At 49.1% G+C, this 27,809-nt stretch overlaps 1 protein-coding gene across 1 annotated transcript; it reads left to right on the plus strand.

Annotated features, from left to right (window-relative positions):
• The first annotated feature begins 92 nt into the window (after window positions 1-92).
• Window positions 93-23,070, plus strand: Mtarc1 (mitochondrial amidoxime-reducing component 1). Its single transcript, XM_040739053.1, is given in 8 exon segments — window positions 93-543; window positions 545-558; window positions 4,495-4,668; window positions 7,080-7,242; window positions 8,837-8,977; window positions 15,858-15,919; window positions 16,006-16,077; window positions 22,520-23,070. Coding segments are annotated over 8 exon segments (1,023 nt in total). The 5' UTR covers window positions 93-273; the 3' UTR covers window positions 22,647-23,070.
• The last annotated feature ends 4,739 nt before the right edge of the window (window positions 23,071-27,809 follow it).

Below are 27,809 nucleotides of genomic sequence, written 5' to 3' on the forward strand. Positions count from 1 at the left end.
ATTGTGGGGCGAGGTGGGGGTGGGGGGAGCCAGGGGGAGTGAATGAGGGAGGGAGGGAGGGCAGGAGGGAGGTGGGGACAACGGGTGAAAGCCACCACGTTTGAGCCGCCACCTCCCGCCCAGCCCGAATAAAGATGCTCAACTTGGATTGGCGGGCAAGGGTCAGGAGCTACAGGTCCTTGGGCTTAGGCCCGGGCCCGGCCACCAGCGACAGTCGTGCTTAGTGCACCGGACCCCTGAGGTGTACCGCCACCGGCTCCGCCCGCTCCCGCCATGGGTGCCCCCGGCTCCTGGGCTCTGGCCCTCCTCGGCTTCTCCGCGCCCCGGGTCCCCCGGCAGCTGCGGTTCACTTGGCTCGGCGTCGCCGCGCTGGGACTGGCGGTGGCGCTGGGGACTGTGGCCTGGCGTCGCGTGCGTCCCCGGCGGCGCCGGCGGCTGCAGCAGGTGGGGACGGTGGCGCAGCTCTGGATCTACCCGGTCAAGTCCTGCAAGGGGGTGTCGGTGAGCGAGGCGGAGTGCACCGCCATGGGGCTGCGCTGCGGCCCCCCTGCGCGACAGGTACGCCGAGTCCCGCGCTGCAGACCTAGGCTGTGTGGGTGCGGGGAGGTCGGGGGCCCCTTCCTTCCCAGACAAGAGAGCGGGACCTGGGGATGGGGCGCTGGGAAACGCAAAGAGTGACCCTCAGCCTCCACCAGCCAGTTCCAGGGGCCTGGAACTCTGTGGCCTCCATGTTTCTCACTTCCGGGAGGAAAAAAAAATGTGGTCCCCATGAGACAAGCCCCACGCCAGCCAATCCGCCAGCAGAAAGCTCAAACTGCCCCCCTCCACCCACCCACCCACCCCTGCCTACAGGGCCGGAAGGGATTGACCCTTGACCACTTTACTTTTAGTATTAGTCTTAAACACTGGAGAAAACAAGACAGTCGATCCCAGAGCTCATCGCTTCTGCAGCGGTTGAGCACTTTCCTTGCAGTTAAAGCAGAAATCAGCAATTGTTATTTCCCGCAAACTCTTGTCAGGTAAAGAAAGGCTCCGCGCGGGGCTGAACCTGAGATTTGTGAGCTGTCTTTAGCCACGGGGATTTTGTAAACAGCGATTATAAATCAGGCTGAGGAGTGACCCGTGTGGACTCCCACGCTTCCGGAAGGACACCTCTGCCTCTCTGAGTCTGGCTTCCCACCAGCTCTGGGCATCGCTGGAAGGCGGCCTTTTAGGATCCTCAGAGCCTCACTTCCCCAAAGGTGCTGTAACCCCGGGCTCTCAGCTCTGCAGAGCTAACACCGACGGTTAGCCAGTCCAGTGGACACGCTGAAAGATTGACTCAGGGAGAGGACATGGAGATTCTTGCCCCATAGCTGATTTAGGAGAGGCTTTTACAAAAGGCAGGTCGGTGGGTGGCTGTGGACCGGTGGGCTCCTTCTCGTGGTGTGACCCATATCACGTGGTGATTTGCTGCTCTCCATGTCTCTGGAACAAAGATCATTAAGAGGCTGGAGCTGGCTGCCCCCAAGGTCTTCTGGCTGATTGCCAGACTCCCTGCCCCCCCCGCTCCCCTTGTCCCCTTTATGCCCCCCTGAAAAAACTCTAACCTCTCTCTCCTTTCACCCAGACAGGGAGGGCAGTTCCCGACAAAGTTTAAAGATTAGCTGCACACCTCTGCTTCAGGCAGTCAAGAACCCTAACTATTCCCTGTTTTGTAGAGTGGGGTCTCACATGCAGTAGCTTATTGGCTTTAGTTTCTCCCAACCTCAGGGGCAAAGGGCATTGACATTTTATTACCATATTGACTCAGAAAACATGTTTGCAACTTGCATCACAGCTGTGGTGGCAAACTTTACTTTTGTCACAAGCTCCCAGGGAATTTAAGCAAAAAAAAAAAAGCAATAACAACAAAAATGCAACCAACCAGACAAACAAAAAATGAGCAACTGCTCTCCTGGGGTACTGTGACAAGTGTCAGGAAACAGAGAGGAAGGGTCGTAGAGTCTGTCTGGGGGCCACTCAGGGAGAATTTAGCAAAATTCAATAGTTTACACTAAAGTCTAGAAAGTGGTTAGACCCTTTCCAGGCAAGTGAGTTGGTACAACATTCTAGAGAGCTGGGCATAAACACCAGGCTCAAAGCTGGGCACACTCTGATGTGTTAGCAGTGGAAAGCAAGGGCTTGATTATAAAGAATGCGTTTCGCAGCACTGAAACTTGACTATGCACAGTGGCAAGTAAAAGTGGAAATGGCCCAAATGTCCATCAATGGATGAGAAGATTAATTAAAATGTGGTTTTTATAGATGGCGGAATATCCCCCAGTCTTGGAAAGAAGTTCTAGGGCATGCCATTGAGCAGGGCAGAGGGACTGACTAGCTATGCGTGATTTCAGTTCCAATTTCGTGGCTCCAAATTCATAGTCAGAAAGTGGAGTGGAGCCTCTGGGACTGGAGGAGGCAGGTGAGGCGAGTTATTGCCTAATGGGTGCAGAGTCTGCAAAGATGAAAGGTTGGGGAGCCAGTGGTGAAGGTTGCACAACCCTGGATGCATTCACTGCCACAATGCCACACTTCACATGGGCGATGTCACTTGTGGTTTGGGGCTGCGCTGGGTCTGGTCCAGGTTCTTGGCTGAATCCAGGTCCCACATAGACTTGCCAGAGAAGCTGGTAACATTATTTGAAGTAAGCCAACTGTACAGCGTCTAGAGGAATATGCTATCAAGAATGACAGAAGCCAGTTGGAAGACGATGGCGCACGCCTTTAATCCCAGCACTTGGGAGGCAGAGGCAAGTGGATCTCTAGTTTCAGGACAGCCAAGGCTACACAAAGAAGCCCTGTTATCTTAGTCGGGGTTTCTGTTGCTGTGAAGGGACACTGTGACCATGGCAACTCTGACAAAGGAAAGCATTTAATGTAATGGTTCTTGGTTCAGAAGTCTAGTCCATAATTGTCATAGTGTGGCGCATGGCAGCTGGGAGTAAGGTAGCGTGCAGGCAGGCATGGTCCTGGGGAGGGAACTGAGAGTTCTTACAGTCTGACTCACAGGGAACAGGAAGTGATCTGAGATACTGGGTGTGTCTTGAGCATAGGTGAGATCTCAAAGCCCTCCTCCACAGTGACACACTTCCTTCATTAAGACCACTCCAACTCCAACAAGGCCACGCCTCCTGATAGTGCCGCTTCCTTTGGGGGTCATTGTCTTTCATTTCACCACACCAGGTCATCTTATGCTCTTTGCTGGTACACAAATATAAATGCCCACAAACACCCCCCCAAAAAAGCCACACAAATACTCAAGGACCCTGATTGTTATTCCAGACTGGGGATCAAGAGAAGGAGGACCTGGTTACTAAGGGACATGATGGCTCTCTACCTTGATTGATGATATGATAGGCCATATATTCCCTTTTACTGCTGCACATGTCCCTTCCCATAATACATTTAGTTTCAATCCCATGAGTGCCCAGTTATTCACAGGTAAAATGGTGTCCTGGTTAGGTTTCTGTCAACTTGACACCAGTTAAGAGATATCTAGGAAAAGCAGCCTCAGTTGAGAACATGCCTTCATCAGACCGGCCTATAGGCAAGTCTCTGGGGGGTATTTTCTTGATTACTAATTGATGGGGAATGGGCCAGCCCACTGCAGATAATACCACCCCTGGCCTGGTGGTCCTGGTTGGTTTCAAAAAGGCAGGAAGAGCAAACCATGGGGAGCAAACCGGTAAGTAGCTCTGTTCCATGGCCACTGTTTCCGTTTCTGCCCTGAGTCTTCACCTCCCTGGCAGCGGAGAGGGGAGCGCTGTTCTTTCTCTGAAAACAGTTACTGCTTCTGTGTCTCCAGTTACCACTTTGTTAGGGAGTAAGTATCTCCATGTCTGGGGAATAGTGAGCTAGAAAAGTACGGTAAAGATGGACACTAGACCTTCTTAGCGAATTGCGGGATCCATGCTCCCCGCTGGCCTTTGCACCCACTGCACGCATGCGGTACACATACATAAATGCCCACAGACACCCATATGCACCCACTGCACGCATGCGGTACACATACATAAATGCCCACAGACACCCATATGCACCCACTGCACGCATGCGGTACACATACATACATACCCACAGACACCCATATGCATGCGATTTAAAAACAAAAGAAATTAGTGTGTGCACTTGGCATCACCTGTTGTTCAGCAGAACTCTATAGCTGCAAACTCCCCGAGGAACAGCCTCGTCTTTCTGTCCCCAAGAGTCCACTGCTTCCAGCGAGTCTCTGGCCTTCTGTGAAGCGGATTCTTACCATCTTCTTGGGACATGTATTCTCCCCTTTAAAATTAACAGACGGTGGCAGTCCTTGTTTGCTGCCTAGGCAATGCTCAGAACAGACAGACGTGCACACTCTCACACACAATCCTCCACACCCTCCAGGCATCTTACAGGGAGGAAATATGAGGTGGGTAACTGCGACTCTGGTAATGGCTGAAGCTGTCTGTGCTGGTTTCGTTTTGGCAATGTCAGGTTTTGGCTTGTGATCAATGAAGATGGGAACATGGTCACTGCCCGGCAAGAACCTCGCATGGTCCTGGTTTCCCTGACCTATGACAATGACACCTTGACTCTCAGTGCTGCCTACACAAAGGACCTGCTGCTGCCTGTCACCCCGCCCACCACAAACCCACTAGTCCAGTGCAGGTGAGTGGAACAGGACTCTGGCCTGTGGGACCACACACATACACGCAACTCTTCTTTCGCCTTTAATAGTTTAAATTCACAGTTGGCTTACAAAATAATAGATGGGTTTCGTTATGACATTTTTACACACACAGTATTTTGCTCATAATAGCTCCCTGTTCCCTTGTCCTGTACCCCTCCATTGGTATTTTCTTCCCCCCAAAATGATTGTCTCAATATTTCGTATCACGTATGTATATATAGAGCTGGGGATGCAGCTCAGTCGTAGCGTATTTGCCTGCCACATACCCTGGGTTTACACAATGCTACAAAGTCTAGGCATGGAGGTACACACCTGTAATTCCAGCCCTGGAGAGGTGGAGGCAGGAAGATCTGAAGTCCAGGGTCATCTTTGGTTGCATGAACTCAAGGCCAGCCTGGGCTACACGAAACTCTGTTTACATAGCTAGATGGTGGATAGATAGATTAATAGGTAGATGGACAATTAAACCTAGATTCTACATGTAACAGAAGACGTGAAGGTATTTTTGCCCCCCACTTTCCTTTAGACCTCCCCCTCCCATGCATAGTTCCTCTTCACTTTCATGTCCTATATATACATGCGTGAACATACATGCCTGTATTTAAATCCAGACTGTGCAATGCCCTTGCAATTTTGAGGAGGTGTGAGCACTGGAGGGCCCCAGAGAGCACATCATCCATAGTTAGTCACTGATTACACCTGGCCTCCCCACCCCTAGCGCTCAGTCCTCTGCCTCCCAAGAGGAGACATGAGGAACTCGCTCCAACAGCTGGTGTAGGGACAAGGAACATACGAGCTCAGTGTCTCGGGCTGAGGGTGTGAGTTAGGGGTACCACACTTGCCTAGCACGCTTGAAGCTCTGGGTTTGAACCCCAACTCAAACATAAATGAATTAATTAAATAAAGTTTGATGTAGAAAGCAATGGGGTCAAAGCACATTCACATGGAATGAAGAGAAAAACAATCCCATCAGAGGAGCCAGGACAAAAGGATCCAGGTGGCAGGTAAGGGTGTCCCCGCAAGAGGGGAAGTCCTGTAATTTGTCCCAGGACTGTCTTTGCAAAGGGCTCTGGTGACAGTGTCCTACTAGATACGACATGTAGCTCAGAGGGGGGAAATTGCAAAGTGGAGAAGAATGGCTGTCATTGAAGAGGTGTCCTGTGTTGGGGTTGGAGGAAGGAGGACATTGCTAGGGTAGTCCGTGCAGAAACTGATCTCCTCAGTACTGATGGGCTTTGGGAAGGCGGGTGCTCTAGGACCTGGCTTAGGAACTAAGAAACCACAATTGTGGGACAATGATTTGGCTTAATTACACTTTTGTTATTGTTTCTGTATTTTTTTGTTTTTGAGACAGGGTTTCTCACCCCACCTGTCTTGGAACTTGCTTTGTAAAACAGAGATTCACCTGCCTCTGCCTTCTAAGTGTTGGGATTAAAAGCATGGATCAAGGTGCCTGGGTGTTTCTGCATTCTTAGTTAATCTGCAACATGAGTTGAACATGGTAGCTCACACCTTTGATCCTAGCACTTGTGGGGCAGAGGCAGATGGATCTCTGAGTTCGAGGTCAGCCTGGTCTACAGAGAGCTCCAGGACAGCCAAGGCTACACAGAGAAACCATGTCTCAAAAATGAAAATTTAACAACAAAAGCATGAATGCCAAAGGAAACCCATAGCCTACCCATCTCAGTCAGGCCTGGTGGCATCAACCTGTAATCCTAGCAGGAAGGAGGCTGAGGCAGGAGGATCATAAGTTTAATAGCCCGGGCAACTCAGTGGGACCCTGTCTGAAAAAATGAAGAAAAAAAATAAAAAGAAGAATGGAGATATGGCTCAGTAGTACAGTACTTGCTTAGCATGCACCACGTCCTGGGTTCAAATCCTGCTACTGCAATAAATGCCCACTCCTCTCTCTTCACACCACAGTGGGCTGGGTCTTCCCACAACAGTTAACAGCCGAGACAGTCTCCTACATGCCAGCTTGAATTATGCAATTCCTCAATCAAGGTTCTCTTCTCAGGAATGCTAGGCTTGGTTTTGGGGGCGTTGAACTTGGGTCCCCATGCTTGCACCAAAGCATCTCCCCAGCCTGATCATGTTCTGAAAACTCAGTGCATCCCTGCATCCCCCAAGCATACCTTTCAGGTAGGCAGACAGAGGTACGCTTCAGTCGCTTTTACAGATGGGAGAAGTCAGGCGTGAAGCAGCACCTTCAATCTCATTGTGTTTCTGCGGTGACCCTAAGGCAGGACTGGGCTAAGTAAGATCCTCTGATGATGGAGGGGTCACAGGGGGACCGCTGCAGCCTTTCCGATCTGCCCAGGAGTACACTGACTGTTACAGAACTAGAGCCTCTCAACTGTCCCTGCCTGTTGCCCTGTGCCCACTGCAGAGTGCACGGTCTGGAGGTGCAGGGCAGGGATTGTGGGGAGGCAGCCGCTCAGTGGATCACCGACTTCCTGAAGACGCAGCCCTATCGCCTGGTGCATTTCGAGCCTCACATGCGCCCCAGAAGTTCTCACCTGCTGAAAAGTCGATTCCGGCCCACGGACCAGGTCAGAGGCGTGGGAGAGGCATTCGGTCCGAGGGTGGGGAAAAGCCGTGTGAGCCTTCCCACGTGTGCCACACTCCTGCTAAGTTAAAGGCTGTGGTTTTCGCGGCTCCAGAGACTCCGAGCAATAGGCAGGAAGAAAGCACTTGCCATGCTCACGGCCTAGGCCCCGACTGCCCTCCCGAGGCAGGCTTCTGAATGGAGGGCCACAGCTATGCAGAACTAGCAAGTCTGCCCGCCACCACTATCTAGGCTCCAGTCTCTCGAAAGTTGTCAGAACTGTGTGAAATCTTGAGACAGAAGCCCCTCCTCCTGGCTGACACCATGGTCCCAGCCCTCTTCTCCTCCTTCCGGGAAGATTCCTGGGAATATTCCAGTTTCTTGGGATCTAGTCTCATTGCCAAAGGGAGAGCCACGAGTGTCTCTTAGGAATACTCTCATCCCTGCCAGGATGGGTACAAGAGTGAGGCTCTTTTTCTTGACTTGAGGGAGCTTCACTCCCCTGGAGGATCTACTCTTCTGTTTGTATAGCCACCAGAAATACAATGCTGTTTATTCTACAGTTGTATCGTTTTTTTATCAGTTCTGTAACAATGTGGTGCAACTTTTGTGTGTGTGTGTGTGTCAGATTACAAGTACAGGTCAGAGCAGGTGTGTGGAGCAGGTGTGGGGAGCAGGTGTGTGGACAGGTGTGGGGACAGGTGTGGGCAGCAGGTGTGTGGAGCAGGTGTGTGGGCAGCAGGTGTGGGGAGCAGGTGTGTGGACAGCAGGTGTGGGCAGCAAGTGTGGGGAGCAGGTGTGTGGACAGCAGGTGTGTGGACAGCAGGTGTGGGGAGCAGGTGTGGGCAGCAGGTGTGGGGACCCCCAGACTTCACATGGTCAGGTTGGTTCCTCTACAGGAACTCATCATGATGAAGATTGGTAGGATCAGACAACTTTAGTGTTAAAAAAAATGAGGGCTGACAATTCATACCTCACATTAACTTAAGGTGGCATAAAGATAGGCACCTATAGAATTAATGGCCATTTTCTCCAATCTAATGAAACTATCAAACTAGACCACCTTATTTAACACTAAGGAAATGGGTGCTTGTGAAGGTAAGGTGATGTCTTTAAGGGAGCATGTCTAGTGACAGCTCTAGGACTCTGAGGTCATGCTCTGTTCATGAAATCAAACAAGATTTTATAGGCTATGAGTGTTATGCCTAAATATATGTGTACCACATATGTGCAGTGCCCACGAAGGCCAGAAGATGACATCAGATCCCCTGGAACTGGAGTTACAGACAGTGCTGAGCTGCCGTGTGGGTGCTGGGAATGGAACTCTGGTTCTCTGCAAGAGCAGCCACTCTTCACTGAGCCTTCTCTCCAGCCCCTTTATGTCTGCAAGGCCAGTTAAAGCTTTGAATTGCTGTGACATTTCTATGTAAAGAACTAGAAAACTAGGTGTGTGCGCGTGCGTGCGTGCGTGCGTGCGTGCGTGTGTGTGTGTGTGTGTGTGTGTGTTGGGGGTGCTGGGTTTTCAGGGACTAGACCCGTGATGTCCCTTCTGAGGCATTTCTGGGCCACAGTGTATCACATGTCTGTTTCTTCATCAGGTGGCCTACTCAGATGTAAGTCCATTCTTGGTCCTTTCCGAGGCTTCCTTGGAAGATCTCAACTCCAGGATGGAGAAGAGAGTGAAAGCGATTAACTTCCGGCCCAACATTGTCATTTCAGGATGCCGTGCTCATGCAGAGGTAACATTTGGCCTGCACAGCCTCTTTCTTTTTATTTTGTGGAAGGTGTAATAGTTATTTCCTGGAGGTCCATCACTATAATCCAAGCATGCGAGGTAGAAGCAGGAGGGTTGGAAGTTCAGAGCCAGCCTCAGCTACATGCTGAGTTCAAGGTCAGCCCGGGCTACACAAGACAGCATCTCAATGACAACAAAAGCGTAACAGTTACTGACGTTGGATTAGACTATTGCAAGAAGTGAGTCATTTGTGGTCTCTGCTCTGCATAGTGGTTCTATTCTAGGTCTGCGGACACCCACCTAAGAAGTGAAGGCTTGTGTGTGATAGATGCTCCTAAGTGAGGCAGGGAAGTTGCTCTGTGAGGTCTGGGACTTTCAGTGAGAGCCTGAGTCGGCAGATTGGCTGTTGTGCTAAATTTACTCAGCATGGAGCATACAGTCTGTGTCACTCAGGGAACAAACAGGGTGTGTGTTGTGTTTTGCTGCCCATCCTACCTGCCTGGTTTCTGCCTAGCTGCTGACTCCCTTGAGGAAGACCAGCGTCTTTAGCATGGTAGAGTACTTACCAGCTTGCTGGCGTTCCCAGACACCTCCAGGGCCCCCTTCCTTGGGCCCTCAGGGGGCCACATTGTGCTTCAGCACGGTGAGCTAGTGTCTGGGAGGTCCTGGCAACTGACTGTGGCTGTTGACTCTGACTCTGTCTGATCTGTCGTGGAGTCAGACGCTGGTCATGACAGAAGCGATGTGAGGATTAGGAAGTGTGTGGTGGTTGATTGAAATGCCACCCGTGGTCTCGGGCATTTGAACAGTTGATCCCTAGTTAGTGGCACTGTTTGGGGAGGTCTAGGAGGTGTCAGTTTGCTCTCTCTGCTTGTCCTCACGGTTCAAGACATGAGCCCCCAGCTTTCTGCTGCCGCCGTGGTTTACATGCTTAACCTGCCAGCACAGACTCTGTTCCCCCGAACCAGAAGCCCAGGCACACTCTTCCTTCTCTAAGCTACCTTGGTCATAGTGTCCCATCACAGCAATAGAAAAGCAGCTGATATAGTAATCAATGTACCACCTAGTGAATGCACATAGTGGATACACACACACAGTGAATACACATAGTGAATACACATAGTGGATACACACACATAGTGAACACACACACATAGTGAATACACACAGTGAATACACACACATAGTGAATACACACAGTGAATACACACACATAGTGAATACACACAGTGAATACACACACATAGTGAATACACACAGTGAATACACACACATAGTGAATACACACACATAATGAATGCACACAGTGAATATACACACATAGTGAATACACACATAGTGAATACACACACAGAGTGAGTACACACACAGTGAATACACACAGTGAATACACACATAGTGAATACACACACATAGTGAGTACACACACAGTGAATACACACGCATAATATAGTAATCAATGTACCACCTAGTGAATACATATAGTGGATACACACACAGTGAATACACACAGTGAATACACACAGTGAATACACACACATAGTGAATACACACAGTGAATACACACACATAGTGAATACACACACAGTGAATACACACACAGTGAATACACACACACAGTGAATACACACACATAGTGAATACACACACATAGTGAATACACACACAGTGAATACACACACAGTGAATACACACACAGTGAATACACACACATAGTGAATACACATAGTGAATACACACATAGTGAATACACACAGAGTGGATACACACACAGTGAATACACACACAGTGAATACACACACAGTGAATACACACACAGTGAATACACACACAGTGAATACACATAGTGGATACACACACAGTGAATACACCTAGTGAATCTGGTGTGTTTCTGGCAGTACTCACCCATGTTGCATCAGGCGACTTCGCTGCAGACTTGGCTGTGAACACATGGCATTCACTTTGCATTGTGCTTGGTCACAACAAGCCAAAAAAATGCCTTGGTTCAGATTTGAGACTCTGGTTTGTTAGGAATTGTGATTTTTTCTTATTGTGCAGTATTTGTCTACCCTCACCCCTCAGCCATGTCTAATTAGAATATCTTTGGATTATGCTTTGTCAGGTGAACACATTCATTTCATTAGCATACGCATTCACTTTATTTTCAATTAATGGTAAGCACACTGAAGAATTGTTTTAAAATAGTTTCATTGTTTATTATCGATGAATGTTCGATCTGTGTACCTATGTTGTATGCCTGCATGCTTGGGGAGTCACATAAAAATTTCTCAGGTAAAAGTGGCTGTGAAGAAGCTGTGGTGTGGAGGCCAGCTGTGGGAACCAGTGATGTCAGCCCTCAGTGGGAACTGACTTCTGGTCATTCCGCTTGTGTATTATCGAGTGGGTGAGGCGAGGGAAAGGCATAGGCCGAGTGACTGTGTGACTGCGTTCTAACCCCTTATATTGGGGAACTAATTCTGTCTCTCAGCTTTTCTGTGGAAGGTGGACAAGGAATTCTGGGAGAAGAGCAATCTAAGACTACCATTCTCACAAGTCCACCCCGGTGTCTTTTAAGTTGTATTAACTTATGCATTCACTTATTCACTCGGTGTGTGCACACGCCGCAGTGCGCGTGTGGTGGTCAGAGGACAACGTGTGGAAGTTGGTTCTCTCTTCAGTTGTGTGGATCCCAGGGATTGAACTCAGGTCTTCAGACTTGGTGGCAAGCGTCTTTACCAGTGAGACCTCTAGCTAGCTCACTTCTGGTGTATTATATAAAACATTCCTGTGTAGTCTCAGATCCAAACATGTGTGTTCCTATGAAGGCAGAGTGTCTGTGCATGAGTGCACTGCATGCATCCTTATGCAGTGACTGCAGTGTCTGTGCATGAGTGCGCTTTATGCATCCTTATGCAGTGACTGCAGTGTCTGTGCATGAGTGCGCTTTATGCACCCTTATGCAGTGACTCTGCAGTGTCTGTGCATGAGTGCACTGCATGCATCCTTATGCAGTGACTGCAGTGTCTGTGCATGAGTGCGCTTTATGCACCCTTATGCAGTGATCCCGTAGTGTCTGTGCATGAGTGCGCTTTATGCATCCTTATGCAGTGACTGCAGTGTCTGTGCATGAGTGCGCTTTATGCACCCTTATGCAGTGACTGCAGTGTCTGTGCATGAGTGCGCTTTATGCACCCTTATGCAGTGACTGCAGTGTCTGTGCATGAGTGCGCTTTATGCATCCTTATGCAGTGACTGTAGTGTCTGTGCATGAGTGCGCTTTATGCATCCTTATGCAGTGACTGTAGTGTCTGTGCATGAGTGCGCTTTATGCATCCTTATGCAGTGACTCTGCAGTGTCTGTGCATGAGTGCACTGCATGCATCCTTATGCAGTGACTGCAGTGTCTGTGCATGAGTGCACTGCATGCATCCTTATGCAGTGACTCTGCATCGGTTGTGTTTGTTCCTTTGTGAAAAGGGGCCATACATCGGGGCTTGTGCCAGTCATCAATCAGCCTGACAAAAGGGACCCTCCCCGCTTTCTCAGTCATCTGCACCATTTCCTGCAGTGTTACCTAACCTGTCACTTACTACCTGTCACTCCTTAGGTACATACAGCCCTGGGCTTCCTCTGGAGGGCTGAGCTCTGTTGATAAAGAAGATACATACCCCCAGGCTGCCCTCAGGCTCTTCTCCTACCCAGAGTCCTTTTTACTTTCCAACATCTGCCTGGGGCACAACACTCTCACAAAGCTCAGCACTGCAGATTTGCTTCTGGCCCCTCCCTCTGCCCTGCCCCTCCCAGGCCCAGTCACATGCATTGCCTTGTGAAGTTCTTGGCTACCTGCTAGGTCAGACTTTGATACATCATCAAGTCTGGACCACAAAGAGTTCTCTCTGGAACCCTAGAGAGGCAAGGGACCAGCTCCCAGGGGCCCCATGGGAGCTCTTTCACTGTTCAGTGTGATCCTTGCTCACAGCTTTGGGAGCTCGCCTTCTCTCAAATTCCACACCGAGCCTGTGAGCCGGCTCAGCTTGTAAAGGCACTTACCAAGCATGGCAGTGTGACCCAGGGCTCGTGTGAAGGTGGGACACGCAGCCCTTCCCTCATTCACATGCATGTGCAATAATAAATAAAGTCATCCACATGTGCAACTAATAAGACAATGTCCTCACCCCTTCTGCAACACTCAAATCACTCCAGCTCTGCTACCGCGGCACGGCTGACTTTCTGGTTTCCAATAAACGCCCTACAGACAGCAAACTGGACCCTCAGCAATATATAACTAAGTCCAGGCTATGCTCGGCTCTGTCCGGGCCTTTCTGGCCCTGAGCCCGTCTTGTTTTGAGTTATTACCTACGTGTGTCCTGACGGAAGACTCCCACGGGCTCCTCAGGGCCAACACCTCTCCAGGCCTTTGTGAAGTCAGTGCTGAGAGGTTTCTCTTCTCCTTCCCTAAACAGATGCCTTCCAGACAGCAGAATTTTTTTTACCTTAATTTTCTTTTCTATAATTTTTTTTAAGGGAAGTGTCTCATTATGTAACCCCAGCTGGCCTGGAACTTACCATGTAGACCAGGAAGGATGGCCTCAAACTCAGAGCAATCCATTCTGAGTGCTGGGATCAAAGGGGTGTACTACCTTGTCAGTCTTCTTTTAAATAAAAAGATTTATTTTTGATTATGTGTATAGGGTGTGTGTACAGTTTTACGTGCACGTAAATGCAGGTGCCCCTGGAGGCCAGAAGAAGGCGCCAGATCCTCGAGAGCTGGCATTACGGTGTATCTGAGCACCCTCTGCAAGAGCAATACACACTCTTAGCCACTGAGTCATGTTCCAGCCCCTGCCTTAGTTTTCTATGTTCGATGTCCTAATGGTTTTTATTCTACCTAGGAGCGGCTTTGGAAATGGTTCTCTAAGTAATAACTAATTAATTCCCTAACTAGGGTCCTCCGTTCTCTCTTTTATCCTTTTATGTGTTTTATTACCACAGTGGCCCCTGCTGGAGACATGTTCACAGAACAGGCTGTGGCTACTGGAAACTCTGTGCCCAGTTTTCCATTACGATATAGTCAGAGAAAGGACCTATGTTAACTTAAAACAAAGCCAAGGAGCCTGGAGAGCTGGCTTTAAGAAAACAGCACTTGCTGAGGTCCCGTGGTTCAGTTCCCAGCACCCACATGGTGGCTCCCACCCTCCTCTAACTCCAGGTCCAAGACAAGGCATCCTATGCCCTCTTCTGACCTCCGTGGCCACCAGGCACACACGTGGTATACTTACACACATGCAAGCAAAATTATTAAGTCTAAAAATAAAAAAAAACTGAGCCAGACAAAATCCATGCCATGCCCATATAGAGACTAGCACTATGAGGACTAACGCTATAACTTGGGTTACTCTGCAGCCACGCTGACACCTGAGCCTTCCTTTCACTTCAGATACTTGCTCCTAGCCCCACCAGCCCAGCTTCCTCCTTTGTGGCAGACGTCTGACCTCCTCCATGTCCTCTGGTCTCCTCGGTGATGACTTCTTTCTTTTTCTCTTTGGTGTTGGGGATGGAGGACCCGAGGCACACTAAAACAACGCTGCCTTCCTTTTGACTTCCTCCCTGACTGTGGTCCCCCTCACCCTTCTGCTCACTTGGCAATTCGACAGGCTTTTCCTAAGCCAACCTTGTCTGGTGTGTTCCTCCAAATCCCAGGATCCGTGTCTGCACCTCAACCAACATAGAATTTCATTATGCTTTTATTTGCAACATGACGGGTTTCAGTGTGAAATTTTTATGTACACATTTAACACACCTCGACCATATCCATTTAACACACCTCGACCATATCCATCCTCTTTATCCTCACTTATTTCTGTGGACTTGTATTTTTTGTTTTTTGTTTTGTTTTGTTTTTCGAGACAGGGTTTCTCTGTATTGTTTTGGAGCCTGTCCTGAAACTCACTCTGTAGAACAGGCTTGGTCTCGAACTCACAGAGATCCACCTGCCTCTGCCTCCCGAGTGCTGGGATTAAAGGCGTGCGCCACCACCGCCCGGCTGGACTTGTATTTTTAATTATCACATTATTTGTTTATTTATTTATTTATTTAGTGTGTGTGTGTGTGTGTGTCACAGCACATGTATGGAGGCTAGAGGAGACTCACAAGAGTTGCTTCTCTCCCTCCACCATGCGGGCCCAGAGGATCCGACTCAGGTTGTCTAGCCGGCAGCAAGCACTTTTGCTCAATGCTCCATTCCATTTGCCTGGGATTTTTGCAAAGAGGATGTCCTCTTAGCTTCAAGTTTTCATGTGTGTACCCTGTTTGTCACTGAACTGGAGTGGCTGGAGGGACTCGGTCCACTGGCTTGCTTGGCCTCAAGACACGGGCTCCGCTAGCCATGCCCGCAGGCCATCCCTGAGAGGCAGTCTCTGCTGGAGTCGGGACACTCCCCGATGCCGCAGGGGAGAGGATGGGCAATGAGGACCCCAGGTTACACAGCAGTTTGGCATTTGTGTTCAAGACAGGTTCTCATGTATCCCAAGCTGTTCTCAAACTTGTTATGTAGCAAGGCTGGCCTAGAACTTCTGATATCCCTGCCTCTACCTTCCAAGTGCCATGTTACAGGTATGTGACACCATGTCCAGTTTATACAGTTCTACCGATCCAACCTCAGATGTCATGCCTGCGTAAGCTTTCAAAGAGGAGAGGGGACTAACATTGCTTAGGAAGAAAGGGAACTCAAAGGAGCAGGTGTCTCTTGGCCTCTCTGGACTGAGGTGAAGGATCCCCTACCCCCCACCCCCGGTTTAATGACATCATTAGCTGTGACTCCCTGAAAGTCCCTGCACAGGTAAGGGCCCAGAGGTGCTCACGGGAATTTATTCTTTGCTTTCTAGGATTCTTGGGATGAGCTCCTCATTGGGGACGTGGAACTGAACCGAGTGATGGCTTGCACCAGGTGAGACCGGTTCCTGTCCCCGTGGGGGGGTGGGCAAGGCCTGCCTCTCTGCTTTGTCCCCCGTGTGATGCTTTCTATGTGTCCAGGTGCCTTTTAACAACGGTGGATCCGGACACCGGCATCATGGACAGGAAGGAGCCTCTGGAAACACTGAGGAGGTAGAACGGGGGGGCGGGAGGCACATGGTCTCATCCTGGGGTTCGGGCGTCTGAGGAGCCATGTTTATCATAGTTTGTAAAAGGGAATGGTGGAAACACCACACCCAGGCGGAGTGGGAGCTTTAGGCCCCTGGGGAGTTGGCACGTACAGAAGAAAGCCAGGATGCCCCAGGTTCCATCCTGCCTGTGGTCTGCCGTCCCCCCTGGAGATCTGGGACAGTATTCCCCAGAGTAAGGGGGACTCCTGTAAGGGACCGTGGGAAGTGTCACTATGTAAGGCAGGTGCTGCGGAGGAGCAGGGACAGAGATGACGACGCACTGAGCTCTTGTTTGTATCCATTCAGCGTTAGAGCAATGGAGAACCCAGTCTTTTTATTTCCCATGCAACCAAGGAGATACAGCAAAGAGAAAGGCAGGCTGGGCGTTGGAGAAAGACCTGGCCCCTGCAATATTGTGACTGTCAGCAAGTTTCCTCCCTCTAGGCCCTGACTGTTCTGTTTTAGGAGTTAGGGATAGGATCCCGGTCCTTGTGAATGCTAGGCAGGTCTTCTACCACAGAGCTCTGTCTCCAGCCATCTTGTTTTACTTCTTATTAAATTTTATTATTATTATTATTTTATGTGTGTGGGCGTTTGCCTACATGTATGCAGCATGTATGTGTATGAAGCTCACAGAGAGCAGAAGAGGACATCAGACCCCCTGGAACACATTGCAGACAGTCGTGAGTCACCATGTGGCTGCTGGGAACTGAACCAGGGCCGCTCGGCGAGGGCAGCAAGCACGTGCTCGCAAGCAACCCTCCCCTTTTAGTTTGAGGCAGCGTCTCTCTAAGTCATCCGGGTTGGCTTTGAGCTCACTTTGTAGCCTCTGTAACCCTTGGACTTGTGGTTCTCCTGTCTCGGTCTCCCCGGTAGCTAGGACCACTAGGCGTGGATCCGGTCCTCACGGAAAAGTCTCTGTGTGGGTCAGACAAACGGCTCGGGAGCTGGTTCTCGCCCCGCACACTGCTTGGTGTGGGACTTCCTTTCCCTCCGGCTTGGAAAGGCTCTGGTGCTTGCAGAACCGACTCCTCGCAGGGGCTGGTTTTCTGCACTGTCAGAACTCCTCTCTTGGGAGGCTATGTTTGTAGAAAGAGAGTAATGGACCCCAAACACAGAGTAAGGGCAGGAAGCGGGGATCACAGGAGCCCATACTCACTCCCTGATCTTCTGCAGTCATCCTGCCCTAATTGCTTTTAATACCCAGGGAGACAGTGCAGCCGGCCGAGGTGTCTTCTATCTCTCCCTGAGATTTAAAGTGCCTTGAGTATAGTGATTTATGTTCTTCTCAGGACAGGTGGTCATAAATCTGGCAGGGAGAGGCCCCGCTGCAGGATATAAATCTTCCAGGCGGAGCACACAACCCCTTCAGCGGCATCTCTGGGTATCGCTGGTGCCCAGGGGTTGGTGCTGCTTTGCACTGAATATGCCCGGCAGGAAGGTTGACCTCTCGCCCACCTGCCCAGCCTTGCAGGCCCTTACAGCCCAGCCATATGCTCTAATTGTTTTCATACGGTCAGAGCCCACCTGGGCAAAGCGAGACACCTACCGCAGAGAATTATTCCAGGTTTGTCTGGTTAGGCTGAGCACAGGGAGGCTTGCCGTCCGTCTACTCATGGGAAAGGAGGAGGATGGAGTTTCTGCTCTAAAGGACTGGCTGAAGTGGGCACTTTTTCTTTTTTCCTTTTTTCTTGCTGGGACTGGAACACAGGATCTTGTGCACAATGGGCAAACACTCTCATAGAGAGTTCCATCTTAGCTTAGGATCTCGAGGTCTCAGTTTCTTTATTTGTAACAACTGAATTTACAAAACTTCGCAGAACTGAAATAAAGCAACTTGTATCACTTTCAGTAGACGATGAGGTCCTGATCCCTGGTCCCTTGGCATCTTGCTGTATCTATGGACGTGGCACTTTTGAGAGCAAGGACAACCAGAAGAACTTCCATTCCTGAGGCTAGTTGCTTTCAGTGACACCTAACCCAACCCTGTCAGTGACCAGGAGTGGTGACAATGTCCATATGACACCCCTCTGGGAGCTGTCACAATGATGCTTGCCTCCAGCCATGGAGATACACCACGAGGTCTCAGAAATGGAATTAACCTAGGACTGCCCATGGCTTTGTGATCTCTATGTGGGGACTGGCCAGAGACCTTGGCCGTAGCCATGCCTGGTCACCGATGTGAGTGAGTTAGACAGTGTGAACAGAACTTTATAGAAGACAAAATATCTCTGTTCACACTGCCATGTAAGGATGGAGATGTCTAAGTGGAGGAGAAGGAGTTGTTTGTATTTTTATTTCGAGTGCTGGGATGGAGCCAAGAGCCTCAAGCATGCTAGATAAGAACTTCACCACTGAGCTACAATGTCCAGTCCTCAGAGACCTCTGTTTAGACTTTAAAAAATGCCTCTTGTTTATCAGAGTGATTGCATACTTTAATATTCATTGAAATGAAACATGGAGAAATGTTCTTTGAAATATAATTTATTGCTTGGTGAGGTTGCTGATGTTAGTAGTCTCAGCACTTTGGAGGTTGAGGCAGAAGTATTGCCATAATTTTGAGGCTAACCTGGTCTACATAGACCCAGGTCATTCTGAACTATAAAGGTTCTATCTCTAAGTGTAATTTGTTAATTCCAAGAGGTTGCATATGTATTTATAAAGAGAGGGAGAAAGATATAGCTATAAATATATATAGATAGATATAGATATGCAGACAGATACAGATGTAGATATCGATATATAGATAAAGTCAGAGAAGGTCCATTCGTCAGGCAAGACTGATGGAAAAGGCTTGGTATACATCTCTTGCAATACCTAGTTATGGCCACCAGAGGCCGCTGTTGACCTCACTTGCGCACCTGGCAATGTGGAGTTTTCCAGGCTAGAGGTAAATGAGTGATTATTTGGAATCTCTGGATTCTTAGAAGACCTTAGGAATACGTAAATATGAGGAGTGGCAGCTTCCTTGCTAGAAGATGAAATAACTTTGAACTCCTGATCCTCTGACTGGGCTTTTGTATCAGACAAGCATTTGGACACAGGATCCTGGGTACATAGGTTTTGCCTCTTAGAGTCACCTGTATAGCAAGGGTGTAGTAGGGGTTGAAGTCATGTGGGAAATGCTTTGTGCATATGCAGGTTTGTGAGAGGTACAGGAACTCCCTGAGGCAGGTAGACCCCACAGCCCCACAGCACAGAGCCTAGGAAGATATGACAAGTCACAGAAATGATTGATGTCTTATCCCTCCCCCATCCCCGAAAGCCTCCTTCATCACACGGTGACTTCGGGAGAGGCAAGTAAACAGAGATGCCTGGATTCGTGGTCCAAGGCTATTGCAGGCTATGTCACAAGGAAGCATGCTAGGCAGGCTGAGATAGCTCAGAATAGTGGCTTTATCCACCCATCCATCCGTCCGTCCGTCTGTCCGTCCATCCGTCCATCCATCCAGCACACTGTGGCTGCAGTGTCATGTCCTGTAGCAGGACTCAGGGCTACAGGAGCAAGCAGGGAGACACACCGGTATTCCACACGCCGAGGAGGGGTTGGGAGCTCCAGGAGAGACAAGCTCAGCTTTAATGTCTTTATTATTTTTAAATTTATTCCCTGACAGTCTCACACACTTATGTAATACACTCTGGTGCAGGAGCTCAGGGGGTCGAATGCCACCCTAGCACATCACAGACCTACATTTGGTCCTGCCGCAGCCCCTAAGCTGGGGCAGTGTCACCCAGGCCTGTTGTCGCCGCATGAGAGAATCATGAGTTCCTCGTCCTCCCAGCCTCAGGCAGCTCCTGACCCACCTGGACCATAGGAGATCTTACCTCAGATCTCCTTCTGCAACAGAAAAGTTAGGCCTCTGTTGGCAATGCTAGCACACACCGGAAAGATACGCTGAAGAGGCAGAGGTAGGAGGGCCAGGAGATCAAGGCTAGCCTAGGCTGTACCTCTTGTCTGTGGTCATACCACCCCACACGTGTGGGACCTTGTCTGTGTCTCCGTTCTCGGCAGCCATTTCTGTTTTGAAGAGTAGTTAGAACCATGTTTGTACAATGTGTTGTTCTGAAGGGGAAGTGGAACATAGTCAATACTTTCAGTAATAATGTTTTAAATATGAGTGTAATAGAATTGGGCTTAGCTTAAGTGAGTCACAGAGGCGAGCTCCCCTGGCTGAAGGGGTCTTATCATGATATTTCCACCTTGGCTCATGATTTCTTGAGGTTTGTGCCTGACAATGGTGCAGATCCTACTCACCCACCCCCAAGGTCTTGCTATATAGCAGGCTGACCTAGAACTTGCTATCCGCCTTCTGTCTCAGTCTCCTGCGTGCTGGAAGACCACATCTAGCTCATACTGTCTTTGAGAGTGTCACCAGTACTCCTGTCCATTCAACAAGCAATTGTGGGCCAGGGGTGACTGACAAGGCCCAGAACTGGATGGACGTGGACAAGGGAATTGGACGCACATTGAGTTCCCCACGGTCACTCTGTCCCATAGAACAGATAGACGTGTGACCTGAACCTACAGGACAAAACGTGGCAAGAGCAGAGAAATTAAGAAGCGGGAAATTGCTGCTGGCAATTATGGGACTGTGAGCTTCTTCCCTGGATCAGGTGGCATTCAAGCCGGGCATGGAGGAAAGTGTGGAATTCTGCTGCTTGAGGAAGGGAAGGAGGGATAGTTACTAGGAGTCACCAAGCCAGGGAGAGCACAGTGGGGTCCCTGCAGTGTTGCATGGATGCAGTAAATAGCAGGAAAGAATGGTCTGAGAAACCTGGCCATGCCCGGACAGAAGGCTCTGTACACTGCGCAGGGAGCTGCAGTGTTGTTTGTTACACACAAGGGGGATGGCGGTGGAGAGAGTTTCCTAGTCAAAGAATGGTAGGATGGGTGTGAAATTAAGACAGCATGGGGCTGGAGAGATTTCTCAGTGATTAAAAGCACTGGCTGCTCTTCCAGAGGACCTGGGTTCAATTCCCAACACCCATTTTTTTTGGGCACTCATAAGACTGGTAACTCCAGCTTCAGGAGAGTCAACGCTTTTTTTCTGGACTTCTCCATCACTGCACACGTGTGATGCTCACATAAACATGCAGAGAAACACTCATGCCCCTAAATAAAAATGAACAAATCTCTTTTTCAGAAAGACAGTCATGGGGCTGGAGAGATGGCTCGGAGGTTAAGAGCACTGGCTGCTCTTCCAGAGGACCCAGGTTCAATTCCCAGCACCCACATGACAGCTCACAACCATCTGTAACTCCACTTCCTGTCCGTGTGACACCCTCACATAGGCAAACATGCAGGCAAAACCCAGTGTGCATAAAAATAAGTAGATCATTGACAAAAATAAAAATACAGTCGTAGAATAGTGTCCAAGTGCTAAGACGTCAGTACATTCAGAAATGAAGAGGGTTTGCTAAGACGTCAGTACATTCAGCCTCTAAGGCCACATGGGCGTGTTGGCAGCAACATTGGAACGCTGGCAGCAAGGAAAAGGGAGCAGAGTCAAATGGTACCCTCCTCCAAGGACCTCTGACACGGGCAACCACGCACTGGGAAGATGGAAAGGAAGGGGTGGCGGTCTGACCAGGACTGTGAGTCACGTGTCATACGTGGAGAAGCTGTGAGGGAAAAGAGAGATTATAGGCATGTCCAGGCATGTGGAGTATCTAATTTCTCTTTTAAAACTAAATCTTGGGGGCTGGAGAGATGGCTCGGAGGTTAAGAGCACTGGCTGCTCTTCCTAGAGGTCCTGAGTTCAATTCCCAGCAACCACATGGTGCTATAATGAGATCTGATGCCCTCTTCTGTCATGCAGGTGTACATATAGGCAGAACACCGTGTACATAATAAATAAATACATAAATACATAAATTGTAGATCTTTCTTAAATTTTAAGCTTATTTATTTATTTGTTTGTTTATTTGGTGTGTATGAGTGTTTTGCCTGCTTGTATGACTGTGTGTGTGCGCCGCTGATGGAGTCAGATGAAGGAAGGAGGTCACATAGAACTGATGTGATCCAGTTGTTACAGGCAGTTGCGAGCCTCCTGGTATGGGTGCAGGGAACCCAACCTTGGTCCTCTGGAAGAGCAGCCAGTGCTCTTAACCACATCTCTCCAGCTCCAAGTACCTAATTTCTTGATGCTGGAAAAGGAAATGCCACTACAATGAAAAGCCCTGAGGATGTAGCTTTTAGGCCGTGCCTCTGTGGGTGCTTCCAACTGGCCTGTCACTCTCTGGCTCTCCCTAGGGGATGCTGGACTGTTGGGCCTGACCGGACCCTGGTTCTAGACACAGCCTGCCTGCATGGGGTGGATACCTGCTTCAGTCCCCACAAAGACACATGGGACCCGGCTTCTTCCTGTTCCCTGTGACTCATCAAGGTTTTTTTCCCGTTGCAGTTACCGCCTGTGTGACCCTTCGGAACAATCGGTGTATGGAAAGCTACCCCTCTTTGGACAGTATTTCACTCTGGAAAATCCAGGAACAGTCAAAGTGGGAGACCCTGTGTACCTTCTGAGCCAGTGATGGGAACCGCATGTTCTGGACCAGAGCTGTCTCTTAGAAACATCTTGGAAGCTGACATCACTGGAAATGGTTCTTCGCCTCTTCTTTGGGTCTGCGATTTCCAAGTTTTCCTCTTTCAGATTTCCTTCTGCCTCAGTGTTTCCTGGCTCCAGCACACAAAGCAGAGGAGTCCAGCCTTGCAAGCTTAGCAGGACTCTGTGGAGTTCCTTGAAGGATGAAGGGATTATCAGAATGCCCTGTTTATAATTACAGAGTAATTTTTCTACTTCTGCCTTCGCAGCAGATGTCCATCGTCTCTCTACCCTTCTTTTGGGAAAGGAAAGAAAACAGGAGGAAGGCTGTGTAAGCCAGAAGAATGTTCCAGAATGTTTTGCTACCCCTGGACATCATGCATACAATGGAAATTAAATACTTTCCCAAGTAAGGTTGTAATGACGACATTTTTACCTTTCTCCTCAAGCCTGGGGCTAGCTTAATAGAGAGTAAGTACTGGAGATATTAATTTTTCTGTAGATCTCCCTGTTTCTGGCACTGTTGCTCCCTAGACAGGGTCTGTGAAGACTTGATGGATCCTTTAACTTAAGGAACACCTCTGAAATGTCAGGGTACAAAACCAGCTCATTAGAACGCTCAGGCTGGCTCCCAGCCTAGTGTAAAGCAAGGCGATTTTCTGCCCTTGAAGCCAAGTGTTGACACATCCTACTCAGGGCTCAAAATCTTTATTAACACATGGGGCACACAGTGACATCAGAGAGGAAGAGACCTCTCCCTGGGTGTCTAAGATGACATTTGATCTTGCCCAGAGAAATGATGGCTTTCAATATGAACAGAATGAAGTGACCCCAATAGGATGTGGTGCCACCTTGAGTTAAAAAAAAATCAACCTTGTGCCGGAATCTAGTTTTCTGTAGTAGAAATATTTCTGTCTGAAGGAGGAGGGGGGTAGAAACATTTCTGTCTGGAGGAGGAGGCCCTAGGCGTCCTGCGTTTCTCTCCTTCAGGGCGGTGACTTTCTCTTGTTTTGTTATTTTACCTTATTTTAAGTGTAGCTAAGTATATCTATTAGTATATTAGATATACGAGTGTGTGTGAGGAGCACACAAGGCCATGATACACAATGGCGGTCAGAGGACAACTGGAAGCCAGCTCTCTCCTTCTGCCATGCCAGACCCTGGGATTCAAAGCGGCAGTCACCTCACCGGCCCTAGATCCGTATTCCTAACACCCTGTAAAAACGGCATCCAACTCCCCCACCCCATGGTTCATCACTTCGGGTGACCCCCTCATTATCTCTGGACAGAACCTTGTGTGAGGTAGCCAGGGTTAGCACTTCAGAGCAACCCCAAAATGGTAGAGGGTACCCAGACACCCTTCTCAGTCAACCCTTGCCTTCTTCTTCCTGCCATTGGATGGAGGGTTCCGCTTGAAGACAGAGAACCCAGTGACCTCAGGAAGCTTTGGGAAGCTCTCAGGCCCACTGTCAGCAAGATCTGAAGGCCATTCACATGTGTTTGTTTTATAATTAATGAGAGGGTTAGTACTAAAGGCAGGGCTGATGTCCCATTTATTTTGGATACTGATCACATTCACTTGAAACATAGGACCAGGACCGTGACAAACCTTCAGAAAGAGCTCACAACAGTCAGCGATGGAGATGTGAGATCAGGCCCAACAGTCTGCCTCGCGGGTGTTCTATGCATGGCAACTTCACGGCTCAGCCACGGCCAAGTGGTGAAACCCAGGACTGCTGAGCAGGAATGGGGCTGTGGCGTATCTCTGGTGGGCAACCTTGAAGGCTTGCTGTCTTGGCAATTCCACAGAAAGGGCTAGACTCTTGCCAGAAGGAAAGAAAGTAGCCACTCAGGTGCACAAGAACAGAAGAAAGCTGTGGATGGATCTGGGTGTGGCTGTGTGAGCCTATAATCCCAGCCCTCGAAGGGCCGAGCCAGGGGCTCCCCAAGGGTTCAGGACTGCACTGATTGGGGGTACATAGTGAGTCTGAGGCCTGTCCTAGTTTTGTTTATACGGCTGTGACAAAAATGCCATGTCCAAAAGCAGTTTGGAGGAAAAGAGGGTTATTTAACTCACAGTTCCAGGTTCCTGTCCGTCATGTGGAGAAGTCAAGGCTGCAGAGAGAGCTTGTTGCACCCAAGAGCAGGGAGAGAAACGAATGCATACACACTCCTTTGCTGGACTGTGCTCAGCTCCATTTCTTCACTCATGCAGCTCAGGACTCCCCCTGCCTCGGGAATGGTGATGCCCACAGTGGGTCTCACTGAGACTCTTTCCAGGTGTTTCTAGGTTGTATCGGGTTCACACAACTAACCATCAACGAGCCCAGTCTGGGTCATGTGACCAGGCCCCAACCTTCATTTTCATGTGTGTATGTTTGTGTGTAACAGTGCAGAGGTCGATGTCAGTTGTCCCCCTATATACCTCTCCAGGGTTAATCTGACGCTTGTCATTTTTAATTTGCTGGCTGGCCAGCGAGTCCCTGAGATCATTGGTGTCCATTTCCCTCTCCTCCCTGACTGGCTTCTCAATGTGATGCTAAACATCGGAACTTGGATCCTTGCGTCCCCTACCCCAAACCCAAGGGTTTCTGTTGGATGCACATGGCTGTCTCACCACCACCAAATCAACACGTCCTAAGCTGGGCTGACCTAAGTCAGGGACCACTTGGATCTGAGCTCCTTGAAAGTGGTTGAGTGGCTCTCAGATAAGACCTTGACGGGACATCTAACTGGGGTGCTGTTGGTCGCACACCCCTGTGCTGCCTTTTCCAGAGGGGAAGCCTGAGTTTGCCGAAGGGGGGATGTGCTCTTAAAACAGAATGCCATGGGACAATAAGTATGAGAAGCCTAGCATGCCTCAGTCTTCTTCAAAAACAGAACGGCCCATCTGAAGGCTTTGGGAAGGCCTTTGCAAGCATGTGCTGGTGTTTCATTTGGCCCTTTGAGAAATGTCATTCCGGTATCTAGGGAAAGCTGTCTCAGAGCTCAGAAGTTCCATTCAGCAGGCATGGTGCATTCATGGGAAACCTGGAGGAGACAAAGTGACCCCACTGCTAGACCCTCTGCTGCCCTGGTGGAAGTGCCCAAGGATGTTGCCCTCTCTCCATACGTTAGCTTCATCTTTATATCGCAGGCCTTCTTAACTCATCTGTCTGTCTGTCTGCCTGCCTATCATCTATCTACATACCTACCTATTCTATCTATCTATCTATCTATCTGCATTTTTTTTTTCGGAAACAGGGTCTAGCTACATATCCCGGGATGACTTTTAACTCATATTCCTCATGCTTGAGACTCACCAATGTTGGGTTGAGAGATGTTCACTGTCAAACCCTGTTCTATATGCATTTTGAACTGTGCTCATATTAGCAGGAAGACACAGTTTACTTCTGCTACTTTCTTAGAAATGGTCCAGTGAATTGTGACGGCTTTATTATGACAGATTTATTTATTTGTTTGTTTGTTTTTGAGGTAAAAGCTCATATAGCCCAGACTGGCTCGAACCTTGTTACAGAGCCAGGGATGACTGAACTTCTGACCCTCTTGGCTCCCCTTCCAAGTGCTGGGATCACAGGCATGCACCACCACACCTGGCTGTATGCAGTGCTGAGGGTCAAACCCAGGGCTCCATGCATGCTAGGCAACCACTCTACCAATCACACTAGGTTCACCAGCCCCACGTTATGACTACATTGTAAATTACTTAGTTTCAAACAAGAGGGGGAAAAATCTCTCAGTACCAAAAGTTCTTGGAATCTATCTAATAAAAAAAAATGTGTCTGTCGTCCCCCCCCCCATCCTCCATGTGACCATACCCTCCTAAGAAGCGAGGCCATAGCTTTGGCTACAACCCAGACACAACTCTGGCCAGACCAGTGGGACTATCAGCTCCCACACTGCCCCAGCTTAGAGACAGGAGTTACCCTTGTTCACAGCATTAGTCTTCCTGGGCAGCCTGTGGGTCCTGTTTCCCATCCACCTTCTCCTGAGGCCATTTTGGATGGGTGGGTCAATTTGGCTATTGACCAATCTAGAGCGTTCACCCTTGGTGGTCCCCGGTCATGCGCCTTTACCTTCACAGAGCGTTCCACACTGGAGCTCACCGCCTCCCAGCCTTTTCCCTTCATGCTGTTCTCTTTTGCTCTCCGTGCATCCCTGACCTGGGCCCTCAATAGTCCGTCCCCCATTGAGCCTAATGGGTTCCGGGTCAAGCCTACCTTCTCTCACCCTCTTTAGGATTTTTCTGAGAGTCCTGTATATAAAGTATTGTCATAATTATCCCTGATTAATATTTTTGCACCTAATAAAGTCTCAGGGTCTGGGCTGGGGAGGCTCACCTTCCAGATGGCTTTTCCAGCAATTAAAGTGACTTGTTAGTTGGAGGCCTGGGGTGGCTGAGGACAGCTGGAGAGCTGTCCTTTGCAAGCAGCTCTGGTTAACATCAACCGGGAAGGCTCTCTGTAAACACATGAATAATTGATTGCGCAGCGCTCACATAGCTACTGCGGATCTGAGCCCGGATGACTCATTTGCGAGCCATCCCTGTCGTCTGGATGCCATAACATTGGAGGAATGATGACGGTTTCTTGGAGGTTCTTCTGTGGCCGGCATAGCCAAGACGAAGACTGTAATGGTTTGTTATGATGACCTTTGCTATTCCATTAGGCTCAATTGCTTTAAAAAATGATGTGCGCGCACTTTAGGAACATTTTTACCCTTTACGTTGACCTGACATCATAGTTTATATTAGCAAATGTATTAATGACAGAGGAGTGTTTTCATGTCCCAAGGACAAGTTTTAACAACCATAATCTGCCCTCAGTCATCATAAATATAAATGTATTGGTCAAACAGACCTCGTTAATGTGGTCAAGATAAATGCAAGCCTATATTTTAAGGCAGTGGAAGCCCTAGAGAATATGCGGGGCTTTTTGTGAGCCTTCAGGATTCTGTATATGTGTTATCTGCAGGCTGAGAAAATTAACATGTTTCCCCCCTCTGGTCCTGTATCAGACAGATACAAATGTCTTAAGGATGTCGAGTGAGATTGTTCACATAGTTTCTGGACACCGTTAATGCCTGGTGGGGTGAATCTTAGTTCTTAAGGCTGTCTTCCCACTCTGCTCACAGGGCTTTTAGAGAAAAAGAG

Source organism: Mesocricetus auratus, unplaced genomic scaffold (assembly GCF_017639785.1).
Source record: "Mesocricetus auratus isolate SY011 unplaced genomic scaffold, BCM_Maur_2.0 Super-Scaffold_100676, whole genome shotgun sequence".
Lineage (NCBI taxonomy): Eukaryota > Metazoa > Chordata > Mammalia > Rodentia > Cricetidae > Mesocricetus > Mesocricetus auratus.